This window comes from Myxocyprinus asiaticus, chromosome 5, assembly GCF_019703515.2.
Source record: "Myxocyprinus asiaticus isolate MX2 ecotype Aquarium Trade chromosome 5, UBuf_Myxa_2, whole genome shotgun sequence".
NCBI lineage: Eukaryota > Metazoa > Chordata > Actinopteri > Cypriniformes > Catostomidae > Myxocyprinus > Myxocyprinus asiaticus.
In genome coordinates, this window is record NC_059348.1 from 29,507,942 (window position 1) to 29,522,998 (window position 15,057).

At 40.2% G+C, this 15,057-nt stretch overlaps 1 protein-coding gene across 1 annotated transcript in view; it reads left to right on the forward strand.

Annotated features, from left to right (window-relative positions):
• The window catches only part of LOC127441528 (ephrin-A2), a 110,099-nt gene that overhangs the window by 92,664 nt on the left and 2,378 nt on the right, over positions 1-15,057 (forward strand). Inside the window, exons 2-3 of the mRNA XM_051699062.1 lie at positions 3,937-4,229; positions 11,812-11,877. Of these exons, the coding sequence (XP_051555022.1) occupies positions 3,937-4,229; positions 11,812-11,877 (359 nt within the window). The remainder of the gene's footprint in view (positions 1-3,936; positions 4,230-11,811; positions 11,878-15,057) is intronic.

The window sequence follows — 15,057 nt, forward strand, 5'->3', positions numbered from 1 at the left end:
TTTTAGGTAATGACAGTTGGGAAAGGGGTGCTTGAATATCATGAAAATAGTGTCTGTATAATCTTAATTGTACAAAATGTGCTTTGTTATCTTTTCTTTTATAACTTCTTATTTTCTCTTTTGATTTTGGGGTGAAATTTGACCCAGACATGCACTTGAAAAGCTTGACGAGAGTCACCCATAAATTTATAAAACAAATTTGCTGTATGGTACTGCGACTTAAGAGAGTCTGTCTTGAATACAAGTATATTTTGTCTTGTTCCACTGGCAGATTTGCCACTTGTTTTAAACCTTTTTATTAGTTCATTTCTTATTTTTTCCTCTGCCTTTTTTATTTTATTTTTTTGTGAAAAGCATATAGACATTACACTATGACAACAGACAATACTGTCACACATTTGCAGCCTCTGTAGGTCACACTGACTTTTTAAACTGATTTTGGCTGGATTTACTCATGCTATCTTTTGCCCTCCACCCCTCCCCTCCCTTCTTTTTCTCTCACTCTAAAGGCTGCATTCTGATGAAATACACAATATATAGAGAGAAATTCAAATGCAAAGCATGAAAATTTATTTAACAGTTGCCAGTATGGTTCAAAGCTTCGATTAAAGGAAGGAAGTTCACCCAAAAATGAAAATTATCTCATTATTGATAAATTCTTGCGTGAACTCGCCGACGTGCTTACGTCACGCAACAGCTACGTGATGCGACAACTGCTGGCAGGAAGCACATTTTAAAAGTTAATTATCAACTTATTTTTTACACAGACGTATCAGTTTGCTTCAGAAGACATTAATTGATTGACTGGAGTCATGTGGATTACTTTTATGCTGCCTAAATGTGACTTTTGGACCGTCAGACTGCTGGCATTCGTTTACTTGCATTATAAGGACCTGACAGAGCTCTGTCTTCTTCTAAAAATCTTTATTTGTGTTCTGCTGAAGAAAGACAGTCATACACATCTCGGATGTCATCAGGGTAAGTGAATAATGAGAGAATTCTCATTTTTGGGTGAACTTTAAACGTGCAATTTAATATTAAGTTTATGAGTTATATGACAAGCTAACAGGAATCAACTAGCTGACTATATTGCAAGTGCTTAATGTGAATAAAGTCAACATTTTCATTTATACATGTTAATGCACTTCACTAACACAGTTATGAAAAGGTAAACACAGAGTTCTTTTTAAAGGGGTCTATTTTAGGTTCTAAACAAGGTTTTATTTCATTTAATTTTATTTTTAATTTTTTTTAAACAGCCCCCTGCTCATTACAGTATTACAAACAGAGTTTGGTAGTGTTTGTGTGTTCTTATTACTGTGTGTTCTGGTTTGCCAGTCTTTCTCTCTCTCTGCATAATGGTGACCTAGATAGAAAATATGCTTTGTGGTTATTCACTCCAGCTTATTCTGTTCAGTTGCCTGTGATTTTCTGCCCAACAGATTTAGTCTTTGTGTGTTAAACATGGTTCTTTGATGCTGTATATGGTTTGAATAGAGGAAGAATAAAAAAGCTGAACTGAAGAATATATCATACGTAACTCTGGTGTTGTAGTCAAGTCACTAGATCTCGAGTCCGAGTCGAGTCCGAGTCAAGTCTGAGTCCGAGTCCTCACTGCTCAAATCCGTGTCCAAGTCACCAATATTGTGTCCGAGTTGAGTCCAAGCCAAGTCGCCAATAACTGCATACAAGTCCAAGTCACGAGTTCTTGTCTATGTCATAAAATAAGCAACTGCTGCCATTTTAAGTTTATTAGCACACACACACATACACACACACACACACATTCAGCCTCTTAAAGTGTATTGTACAAGAAACCATACATACAATCTATCTACAGTATCTATCTATCATAATGTTGTATCTAGGCCTATACAATAATCAAGGAAATAAAAAATGATATGTCATTTATTTGAAGTTAATTTATTTATTTATTTTTATAATTATTCATTATAATTCAGGCATTGGAGCAATTCACATGATTATTCATGGATGGATGGATGGATGTTTGTCCTTTTAACAATGGGATTACTTAATTGTTTTAGCCTACATTTGTGATAAACTCGCATCACACGAGCCAATCTCAGTTTCTATGTAAAACTGCACCTGTCATCTTATGTTCCTGTTATAATTATAAATTGTAACAATGATTTTCGATTTGTTCCACATATTTTCAAATTTTCTACGTATGTGCCACCATTCTGAAAAATCCTTTATGCGTTCTAGACAAACTTGTGCAGGTAAGTGTAAGAGGTGAAAGTTTTGAAAGGACTTGAGTCGCAACGTGTTCTTTGTTAACGGTTTCTGTCATTTGATTTGCTCATGTCTCTTACATTGTCAGTGAGCATCAAAATATCATTCTTACAGTATGACTTTACCATGTATTATGCACCACCGACCAAATGGCGAGTTGATTCCTCAAACGGGGTTAGGGTTAGGGCAACGGGTGTTCATCCTCGCTATACCACATCTACAGAGGCAGAATATTTGTATGAATAAACAGAGGCAGAGTTATTTTGCGTTATAATAGATTTGCGAGTACACTTGACATGTTTTGAGTGGCACACGCACTCTCTGAACGAGAGCAGGGAGAGTTGAGAGTGCGCCTCCAGTTTTGAGTGAAAGCAAAGGAAATCAGCGTGCGAGTGCAGAGATTCGTGCTCACGCAGCCGGTACATGGCATGACATGCATGTGATCTCAAGCCATAAAAGGGCAGAACGCAAAAGTTAACGGTTGTAACGAGTCCTTTCCTCCAAGTCAGAATGCACCCAATGCTCGAGTCCAAGTCCGAGTCAGTAGTGTTTAAGTCCGAGACAAGTCACGAGTCATCAATATCACGACTCGAGTCGGAGTCCTGGACTGGAGTACTACAACACTACATAACTCTACAAGAGTTATGTTACTCTGCTATGTCACTCACCCCTCTTGCAGAGTTCCATTCAGAATTCAATTGAGAATGCTTAAAATTCCAATTCAATTCCTGGATTTGATTTGAATTTGAATTCAGTTAGCAATCAGAATAAATCTAATTGAATTTAAGGAAGTGAAATGGAATGAAATTCAAAGAAAATCATTTTCAAATTCTACAGTTGTCAGTGTGTTTTCTAATAATACATTTCATATTTCAGTATGAATTAAACATAAACATGTTATCATGCACACAAGATATTGAGTATTTAATTTATAATTCATTATATTTTATAAATTAACTTTCATTTTAAGAACTACGGTGGAAGAACAATTCATTTCTCAGAACACCCCAAAAACTATTTTAGCCTATTTTTAAGATTTACACGTTTCAATTTCATAACAAAATCACATCAATTTGAATTGAGTAATCATAAACAAAATTAAGTTGAAATAAGTTTTATTAATTAAATTGTCAGCAGATTTTGCAATTCAATTTGATGGAATTTCTATATGAAATTGAAATGTGTATGTCTTAAAAATAGGCTAAAATAAGTGAATGCTCAGATTTATATGTCAATATTTATTTAACAAAGTTCTCTGAAATAATGTGTTGGACATTTCCTGGTACTGCATTGCAAAAATAAAATTTTGATGGATGTTAATTATTTGACAGTATTGAACTTTATTGACAGTATTGAAGTTTAAAAAGTAAAAGTTTATTATACATATCAGGGAATAAATAGGTATATTTAGTCAAAATTATTGACATAATTATGTTTGGTTACAAAACTTTTGTGTGACTGTTGAGGTTGTTATAATTGCTATTCAGAAATAAACAGACTCTTCCTGTCATTTAGAGCAAATTCAAATTCCACTTCAACTTCCTCTGGGGCATGGCCAATTTAATTCAAATTCAAATTCATGTATTGAAAAGAAGCCAATTCTTAAATTCTGAATTTTGCCCAACGTTGTTCTCTAGTCTTGGTTTGATTTCAGTGAACTGACTTTCTGTCTCTCGGTTGAAGGTTCTGGCAGGGGGAATACACAGTGGCGGTGGCTATCAACGACTACCTGGATGTGTATTGTCCATACTACGAGACACCACAACCTCACAGTCGCATGGAGCGTTACATCCTTTTCATGGTCAACCATGATGGTTACCTTACCTGTGAGCACCGAATGAGGGGCTTCAAACGCTGGGAGTGTAACCGGCCCCAGAGCCCCGACGGACCCCTACGTTTCTCTGAGAAGTTCCAGCTTTTCACCCCCTTCTCGCTTGGTTTCGAGTTCCGCCCAGGACATGAATACTACTACATATGTGAGTGTTCACATTTTCAGTATACTGTACACTACTTGGCCAAACATATGTGGAAACCCAAACACCACACCCATATGTGACTGCTGAACATTTAATTTCAAACTCATAGGCATTAGTGAGTTGAACCTCCTTTTGCTGCTATAAAAGCTTTCATTTGCTTGGAAGGCTTTACAGTAGATGTTGGAGCATGGCTGTGGGGATTTTCTCCCATTTAGACACAAGAGCATCAGTGAGGTCAGACACCGATGATGGACAATCAGGTCTGGTTCACAATTGGCATTCCAATTCATCCCAAATGTTTTTGTGCAGTTCTTCCACACCAAACACAAAATCAGTAATTAGAAGGGGGCGCCCACATACTTTTGGCTATGTAGTGTAGTTATAGCACACATGTACTGACACAGATAGTTTGAGAAAGGAATAGAAATGGAGAAATAACGAAGCTTCAGTCTTAACAGATTTAGAGTTTAAAATGAGAAACATCCTACAGCTCGTTCCCATTAACTTCAAAAAGCTTTACACAGTTTGATTCAAACAGGAAACCTGTCCTTTAATAAGGTGTGAGCTCCATACAAATAACATATAATGACTTAAAATATATACATTTTTCAGTTTAATTCCCAACTGTTTCAATAAGATAACATGAAAAGCATGGATCAGGAAAATACCAGGAAAAAAACAGGGAGCGGCGGGCGGATCAATAATTGATATGGTAATTACAATTCCTGACATGGAAGGTTTTGGTGCGGACAGATGTGCCTGGGCTGTGAGCCACCTGTGTACTTTGTGTACAGTATGCATCCTGGCCACTTTGAGCTCTTGCAGGCTTTGTGTTGTAGAGCTGCACTGTCCATCAACTGCCTTCCCCCATCCACACAGCAACCAGGCAGGCCTTTCTCTCTTCCATGGAGATTGCCACAGATCCTACTTGCTTTTCATTTGACTGTTGATTATTCCCTGATTGACAGCGCAGACTGAAAGGGAAAGGGGGGGGGTGCATTCTGAGTCAACATCCCCTAAATCAGCAGGGCGTAGCGCTGCTTATCATACACGACACAGTGTTTTCTCTTCATGAGAGAGAGAGAGAGAGAGAGAGAGAGAGATTCCACAAAGAGCAGGCAAAAAAGTTCAAAGATACCCTTCAACAGGGTGTTTCGGCCCTGTCCCGCCAAATTTATTTTTAATGCGTCCGCCTCCCAGTTTCCAGCCAGGCCTAACATTGTGAGGATTTTTGTTTGTAGATAGAAGGGCAGGGCTGGAAAAGGCCTTTGGACAACCCCCCCCCCCCCCCCACAAAGGCAACTCCATTCACCAGCAGAGCCACTCCTTGAGAGTATTGTTTGGATACCAGCAGCTCTATAGCCGTCGTGGTCCCTTGGGGATTGCTGGGTCACAAATGAGAGATGGATCTGAGAGGTTATCAGGGGGAAGTGGGGGCTGATCTTGATTGTCTGCTGGTAAAAGAACACGTCCATCAGGCCTGGTCAGACTTAACCCCAGACTTCTGTCTTTCTGCCCGTATTGATCGGCTGTGATGACATCTTGACAGGCGTCTCCTACACAGCTGCCGGCGGTTGAGGTTGGGTGCTCTCCAATGAACCTAGGATACGGTATGGTGGACATGCCACAGGAATACACAATGGCCTAGGGAGGGTTGTAGGGGGGAGGGTTTGTTGAGCCTGAAGATGACAAACTTTAGACAACTCAGGCTGTGGCTCATACTACAACAGCTTGACCAGGTCATTTAGAATATGTGCATTGCTTTCAGACAAGTGCACACTACAAGACTACCAGAAACTATTTGTCCTTTCATGTTTTAAGTCTGCGACTAGTATGCAACAAAAAGCCCCAGATCGTAGCCAAGTGTGTACACTTGTGAGACTAGTTGCAAATAGTCCCTACAAAAAGTCACAGATAATATGACATATTTCTTACTGGTTTTCAAACTGGTTTGAAATCTGTCTAACCAGTCATCAGGTGTGCAAACTGTCCTGATTAGCGAGAGAGCAGCAATAAGCAACAGCCAATGAAAATGCGAGAATAAAAGAACATTAAAAAAAAAGTAAAGTAAAGTCAACTTTTGTGTTCTTGGGTGAACACATGCCATTGTGAATGAGGCTCTCTCTCTCTCTCTCTCTCCTTCTCTCTCTCTCTCATTAATGCTATAGGGATGGGAATTGTAAGGAATTTAATGACTCCGGTTCTGATTCCTTAACTGTTCAATTAATGATTTTTACTTTTACACATGCAGACATTGTAATGACTTTACAAACAAAATCTAAAGGCATAAATGCATCATTCAAACACAATTGTTTCCACTTAGCGATGCCATTGTAGAAATTCACTATTCACAGTCAGCCATGAATAATTAATCAATGAGTTAAACTGTCCAATAACAGGGCGATTTTACGCCCTGATTGGACTCAAGATAGCGCCGAGTATGGCTGCTGCGTTGCAAGCTCCGACACAACATAGTAGTGTTTTGTTTGTTTTGTTCACAATTCTTATGTTTTTTGTCTTGGATGTTGTCTGCCTTATTGTCTACGACAGACAAACACTTTTGGACATTGGTTCAGCAATTTCACACCGTAAACCAGACTTCAAATTCCTCAATGCCGACCCGCTGTTTACAAACACGCAAGCGGAGCCCTTTGTCTGGGCAGTCCGGACGCGGAAACGCAAAAGGAAAAGGGGAAACAGAGCCGGCGTTCTCATCAGAGTAAGACGCTGCGCAAATCGACCCCCGCTACCCACTATTCTACTGTTAAATGTTCAGTCTCTGGATAACAAGCTCTGCGAGCTGAAAGCGCGGATCTCTTTCCAACGAGAGATGAGGGACTGCTGCATTATCTGCCTTACAGAAACTTGGATGTCTGCGGAGATTCCAGACTCAGCCATTGAACCCGCGGGGTTCTCTGTGCACCGAGCGGACAGAGCGAAAGACCTCTCAGGTAAAAGCAGAGGTGGTGGTGTATGTTTTATGATCACCAAATCCTGGTGTGATCAGAGGAACGTTCATTCAATCAAGTCTTTCTGCTCTCCTGATCTGGAATTTCTCATGCTTCTGTGTCGACCATTCTGGCTACCGAGGGAATTCACAGCGGTCATTATCACTGCTGTGTACATCCCGCCACAAGCCGACACAGACCGGGCACTTAAGGATCTGTATGGGAATATAAGTGAGCAGGAAACCGCGCACCCTGAGGCCGCGTTCAAAGCCAGTTTAAAATCAGTCGCACCAAAATACCACCAGCACATTAGTTTCAACACACGAGGGGACCGGGTTTTAGACCATTGCTCCTCTCCCTTCCGGGATGGCTACAAATCCCTCCCCCGCCCACCATTTGGCAAATCGGACCACTCTTCCATTCTGCTTCTGCCCGCTTACAGGCAGAAACTGAAATAGGAAACACCCACCCTCAGAACGATCCAGTGCTGGTCGGACCAATCAGACTCTACGCTACAGGACTGTTTTGATCACACGGACTGTGAGATGTTCCGGTCCGCCTCTGATGACGACATCGAGCTTTACGCTGATAGCGTAATGTGTTTCATCAAAAAGTGTGTGGAGGACGTGGTTCCGACCAGACCAATACGGATCTATCCGAACCAGAAACCATGGATAAACAACGATGTTCGCGCGGCACTTAATGTGCGGACCTCCGCTTTTAATTCCAGGAACGCGGAGGAGCATAAGAGAAATCAGAACAGCAAAACGCCAGTACAGGAGCAAGATTGAAGGACAGTTTAACACCACCAACTCTAGAAGCATGTGGCAGGGAATTAACATTATCACGGACTTTAAAGGGAATAAAAACTCCACCATGAACACTGCTGCCTCTCTCCCGGATGAGCTAAATACTTTTTATGCTCGTTTTGAGGGAAATAACACTGCCCTCGCGGAGAGAGCTCTCGCGGCCGAAGCTACAGAGGTTAGTTCACTCTCCGTCTCTGTAGCGGATGTAACCCGATCCTTCCAACGGGTGAATATCCGCAAAGCCGCGGTCGCAGACGGCATTCCGGGACACATCATCAGAGCGTGCGCGAACCAGCTGGCTGGTGTTTTTACAGACATTTTCAACCTTTCTCTCTCTTTGTCCCCACATGCTTTAAAACATCCACCATTGTGCCTGTTCCAAAGCAATCAAAAATAACTTGCTTAAACGACTGGCGTCCTGTTGCTCTGACCCCCATCATCAGCAAATGCTTTGAGAGACTAATCAGAGATTACATCTGCTCTGTGCTGCCTCTCTCTCTTGACCCATTGCAGTTTGCTTACCGCAACAACCGCTCCACTGATGATGCCATTGCATCTACACTACACACTGCTCTCTCCCACCTGGAAAAAAAGAACACTTATGTGAGAATTCTGTTTGTAGACTACAGCTCAGCATTCAACACCATAGTGCCCTCCAAGCTAGATGAGAAACTCCGGGCTCTGGGCTTAAACAGCTCGCTGTGCAGCTGGATCCTGGACTTCCTGTCAAGCAGATGCCAGGTGGTTAGAATAGACAGCAACATCTCCTCATCACTGGAGCCCCACAGGGCTGTGTTCTCAGCCCACTCCTGTATTCCCTGTACACACATGACTGTGTGGCAACACATAGCTCCAATGCCATCATTAAGTTTGCTGATGACATGACGGTGGTAGGTCTGATCACTGATAATGATGAAACAGCCTACAGAAAGGAGGTGCACACTCTGACACACTGGTGTCAGGAACACAACCTCTCCCTCAACATCAGTAAGACAAAGGAGCTTGTGGTGGACTTCAGAAGAAAAGACAGAGAACACAGTCCCATCACCATCAATGGAGCACCAGTAGAGAGAGTCAGCAGCTTCAAGTTCCTGGGTGTCCACATCACCGAGGAACTCACATGGTCCATCCACACTGAAGTCGTTGTGAAGAAGGCTCATCAGCGCCTCTTCTTCGTGAGACTGCTGAGGAAGTTTGGAATGAACCGCCACATCCTCACACAGTTCTACACCTGCACTGTAGAGAGCATCCTGACTGGCTGCATCTCCGCCTGGTACGGCAATAGCACCGCCCACAAACGCAAAGCACTGCAAAGGGTGGTGCAAACTGCCAGACACATCATCGGAGGTGAGCTTCCCTCCCTCCAGGAAATATATACAAGGCGGTGTGTGAAAAAAGCTTGGAGGATCATCAGAGGCTCCAGCCACCCGAGCGATGGGCTGTTCTCACTGCTACCATCAGGCAGGCGGTATCGCAGCATCAGGACCCGCACCAGCCGACTCCATGATACCTTCTTCCCCCAAGCAATCAGACTTTTGAACTCTTGATCTCCCACGATCAAAATACATCAGCACTGCACTTTATTACCCTTACTCTTATATCTCACACCGGACTGTCATAAATTATATTATATTATATTATATTCTCTCTTAACAACTGACTATCAACCGACAGCCTGAATGTCAATACAGTACAATACTGTACATTCTATATATACTACTATATATACTTTTTTATATATATATATATTCTTTTTTTTATTGAATAATGTGTATCTATATAGTGCGTACTGTATACTGTACAGTGTATGTTATTATTTGTATATTGTTGTGTGTAATTATGTGTATATCAGACGTTTAAATTGTGCTGTGTTAATTTGATGTTATTGTAAATTGGTACTGTCTCATCACTGTCACGACTGCTATGTTGATCGGAACTGCACCCAAGAATTTCACACACCATTGCACTTGTGTATATGGCTGTGTGACAATAAAGTGATTTGATTTGATTTGATTTGATTTACTGAGATTAACTAAACTGTATTCAGCTGGTCATGTGATCCCAACACGGCAGCCCCCATGAGGAGACATTCTCCATGTAGAATAAAACAGCTGTTATAAGCTTACTGATATGAGTCTTCGTCTCATGTGAAGTGTACATAATTTTAGACATACGTACATTTCAAAATTACCATTTATTTATATAGGTGTATAACTTTTTGAATCAGGAAAAAATTACTGTGTGCACTTTTAAATAAAAAATCTAAAGTATTTTTAATAAATTTCCACTAATTACAGCAAAACTCGTAATGTGTTTGACTATCTTTAATTACACATTGTCATATGAACAACCAGTTAGTAACTGCACTGCCTGATTTAAGTGTCAGGAGCCGTAAAAGGTTTAGTTCACCCAAAAATGAAAATTCTTCCATCATTTACTCACCCTCATGCCATCCCAGATATGTATGACGTTATTTCTTCAGCAGAACACAAACAAAGATTTTTAGTAGAATATCTCATCTTTGTAGGTCCATACAATGCAAGTGACCTTTGTAGCTCCAAAAATCAAAGGAAACATATAATTAATCAACATGACTCCAGTGGTTAAATCCATCAAACACGTGCCTTTGACTTTTCTTTGTGGCTATTTGACAATTTCCAAGTTCACCTCGGATTTCACTCTCCCTTTCTTTCTCATCAGAGCTTTAGAAGGAAATAATCAACTGGATTGTTATGTCTGGACATCAGAGATGAATGAAGTAATCTGTCAAAATGGTTATGTTTGCTAAGCAGAGATGAACGGTGTTGCTGATGTACTGGTGGAGCTGACATGATGGCCTATGATGGTTGAGAACTGGCAGGCTCAATAGTGGCTCTTTGCTCTCAGATCATTGAGTGTTCTGTGAGATAATTTGCAATGGGAATGCTGTGTGTGACAGGCCATTGTAAGGGACGACTTCAAGCTGGAGAAGGTCAGAGCAATTTCCTCTGAAAATATCAGACTTTGTTCTTGATTTGGTTGTCAAGGGGTCAAACTAACTCTCAGGCTAGAGAGACTTTCACAAATGTCTTCTCAGAACAGCAGCACAATCTTCAAGGGATAATTTGCCCAAAAAATGACATTTATGTCATCATTTACTCACCCATGTTGTTGCAAACCCATATAACTTTCTTTCTTCCATGAAACACAAAAGGAGATGTTAGACAGAATGTTAGCCTCAGTCACCATTCACTTTCATTGCATCTTTTTCTATGAGTACATGATGAGTAAATTGGGTGACCTATCCTTTTAAACAGATTGATGAGCCACATACACAACATGTCAAAAGTCTGGACACACCTAAAAACAAATTATAATTACTGTTTTGCACATTTTATAATAATAATCTTATATTTTAAGTTCTTCAATGTACCCTTCCTTTGCCTAGATTGCAACTCTAATTGCAAACTATCTGCATTCTCTCAACCAACATTTAAACAGTATTGAAGTTCCCTATGCTGGGCTCTTGTTGGATGCTTTCCATCACAGTCTGATCCAACAGATCCAACTGAAATAATAATAATAATTAAAATGTCAGTTTACACATTTATATTTGTCTACAAACTAATTTCAAGCAATTAAGCACAAGCCTTTAGATCAGAGTGGTTCTGAAGATCATGAAAAACATAAATTCAGTCATATGTCTAAACTTTTGACTGGTAGTGTATTTATACAATGTTTGAATGTTTCTGTTTGTTATAAACACATTAAGCTGATTGAAGTAAATTTCCTGGATTGTGTGGAACTCATTATTTCTTTGCAATTTCCTCTCTTCCTTTTTAACAGCTTCTCCTCATCCCAACCATGCTGGCAAGCCTTGTTTAAAGTTGAAGGTGTATGTGAAGCCTACAAGTAAGTCATGTTCTGTTTGCTCTACCAGGCATAGAGAGTGATATCCCCACATGTCCACAGTATACGTCAACCGTCTATTAAACAATCTGACTCATTTTGTAAATGAGATGTCATATTTATTTGTAAGTTACACAAATGCATCCATCAATATAACAGTGGACGACTAATAGGAGCTAGTAGAATTACTGTGAATTATTTGTCATCTTACCTTCATCACTCACCATTAAAAACTATATATTAACTATTGGCAAATGCAAGTTCTGTTTTAAAATGATCACAGGGTTTTAGATTTTGGCATCAGGTGCCAATATCTAAGTTTAATTGCTGGAGGTTGCCAAGTTGCTGTACTTCGACATCCACTGTCTGTAACCCAATTTGTAGCATTGCATTGTTGCATAAAGTTGAGTTTTTTGTCGCATTGTCTACAATCTGCAGGTAACTTTGTACTTAGTTCTTTATTATTAGGATTTTTTACCTGCAGTATTATGTAAAAAAAACAAAAACAAAAAAAGAAATGTCAAGCAATGTTGACACAAGTTGTCCACATGTATTAGTTTTACCATCATCGTTTTCCAAAGAATGCTGTACTGGGGAGCGTGTTCAAAATGCCATTCCAATGTGGATAAGAGGCATAAATGTAGCAAAATCAATGTGTTTTCAAATGACAACATGTTAGTGTGGACATGCCCTTAATTGAGAAATACTTAAAAGCTACATTCCAATGATCCATTTACAAAAACATTTTTATTTGCTATTTTGTAAAATGTATGTGGTACATTTTCACAACTCAGTACTAATCTCACAACAGATCATCAAAGAAAATTTGTTTGATTTTATTTTGGGGGTCTACTAGAATAGGTTTACATGCTTTAATGTTCAAAAAACACATTTTTTCTAATACTGTACATTTCTGCTAAACCTATTTTCATCCTCTAGCTCAAACGCTCTGATTTAGGTCCTGTCTCTTTAAAGCCTCCCTTTCCGAAAAGCCCAGTCTGTTCTGATTAGTCAACTGGCCTAGTCTGTTGTAATTGGTCAACCGCATAGAGCGTGTGTCGGAAATGTAACGCCCCTACCATAACTGAGTTTCATGCTTCCTTAACAGCTGTAAACACTATTGTAACTATGGTAACAATGGTGTCGGTTTTTGCCGTACCGGTTTGAGTCCGAGTCCGATAATGAAAGTTTGGAAGAACAAGCTGATTGACCCGAACCATCTTCGCAAGCACGACTTGAGCAGGACAGTGGTAAGTTTTAATTTAGTAGCTTTCTTACAGCAAGCTAGCCATGGACTACCGTGGATAGTGGCCGTAACATTACAGCTTATAATTATATAAGACTCTTGAGATCAACCAGTTTGTTACACAGTTTTAGATAAAACTGGCCCACAGCTGAATAGTAAACCATTACCAAAACAATAACATTACATAGCAAGTTAACCTAGCACTACCGTGGATTGCAGATGTAAAATGACTGTTTGTACAAATAAATCCTTCTCTACACTTGATCAGTATTCATGATAGAAAGAATGACAAACAGTCTGCATAACTCTACACAATTGTAGGTCAAATTGGGCCCGCATCTGATTAGCAAAACTATTTCAACACATTAACATTAGCTAGCAGGTTAGCAGAGACCTACAGCTATGCACTGGGTGTACACCATAGCTACAACACAAAACTCCACATTTGAACTCTCGGTAGCAGATAAATCCACAAATAATCAAGAATACTTACAGGTTGTGACCTTGAAGCTCCAGACTGTCCCAACAAAGTGGGAACTGCACCATCTTTCAGGAGTAACCATCTTGAAAATCCGGCATTGGTTGTGGTTGTACTGCTAAATAATTAAAATACATTTTAACCACTGATTCTTCAATTCATCAGCCTTTGGAAGTCCAAACAAAGAGGTTTTGTTTTCGCAGTGAAGAAAACAGCATCTTCTCAACATGGCGACAACACTAACCCAACTCATCCTGACCTCGGCTATACGTTTGTTTGAGGGCGGGGCAAAGTAGCCCTTAGGTGGGCATTATGCAAATGTGTTACATAGTGACATAGATACTTTACAGAAGAAATGGCTGGACTACAAACTAGCCATTTCTTGTAGTTCTTGAGCAGTGCTGTCTGTGGGAGAGAATAACTCCCTTTTGCATGGACTTTGTGCTTTGTAACTTTGCAGACCTTTTACATGCACAAACAGCTATATTACACATTAAAGGAAAGGTAAAATCCCAAAAAGCTTAATAGGGCCTCTTTAAATTCCAGCATATTTTCAATTGAAAATACACAAAAATAATAAAGTAACTTTTCCACCACAACAAATAAGTGTTTCATCTATATACATTTAAAGTAATTGGCTTTTACAATGCTATCACTGTAACTTGTTAATATTTACATTAAAATTATTATACATTAATATACATGTCACATTTAAATGTGTTTTTGTTCAAGTTTTGTGTTCATGTCTTATATTTTGAAAGTTTAGTTCCTGTTCCTGGTTCATGTCACGTGATTTCCTGTTCCCTCGTGTGATCCTGTCATGTGTTTCCCCTGTTCTTGTGTCTTGTTTTCTTTGGTTAAAGTTTATTAGTCTTGTTATCTTGTTTACAGTACTGTCTGTTGATTGATTGTCATTGTCATACATGTTGAAGATGTCAGATATTGTGTTTTGGTGTAACGTTGTCGAGTCGAGTCGAGTTGTTTATGTTTGTTTGTTTGGGATTTCATCTTGTAAATAAACTGCACTTGGGTTCTTCACTTGGGTATGAGCCACACCTCAGTCTGCTCCATGCCATGTCACAGCCACTTTCAGTCTGGTCCATGCCATGTCACAGCTACACCTGAGTCTACTCCATGCCATGTCACAGCCAAGCTTCAGTCTGCTCCACAAGCCAACGGCCACGCCTGCCATGGCCAACGAGCCAATACCCACACCTGCCACGGCCAATGAACCAGTGTTGCAAGCCTCGTCCATCTCAGAGCCAGCGTTGCAAGCCTCGACCGTCTCAGAACCAGCATTGCAAGCGTCGTCCATCTCAGAGCCAGCATTGCAAGCCTCGTCCGTCCCAGAGCCAGCGTTGCAAGCCTCGTCCGTCCCAGAGCCAGCTCTCACTGAGCTATTAGACCTGGAGTTGGTTCCCACCCTTGTGCCCACCCTGAGTACTCTTCCTCCTCCTCC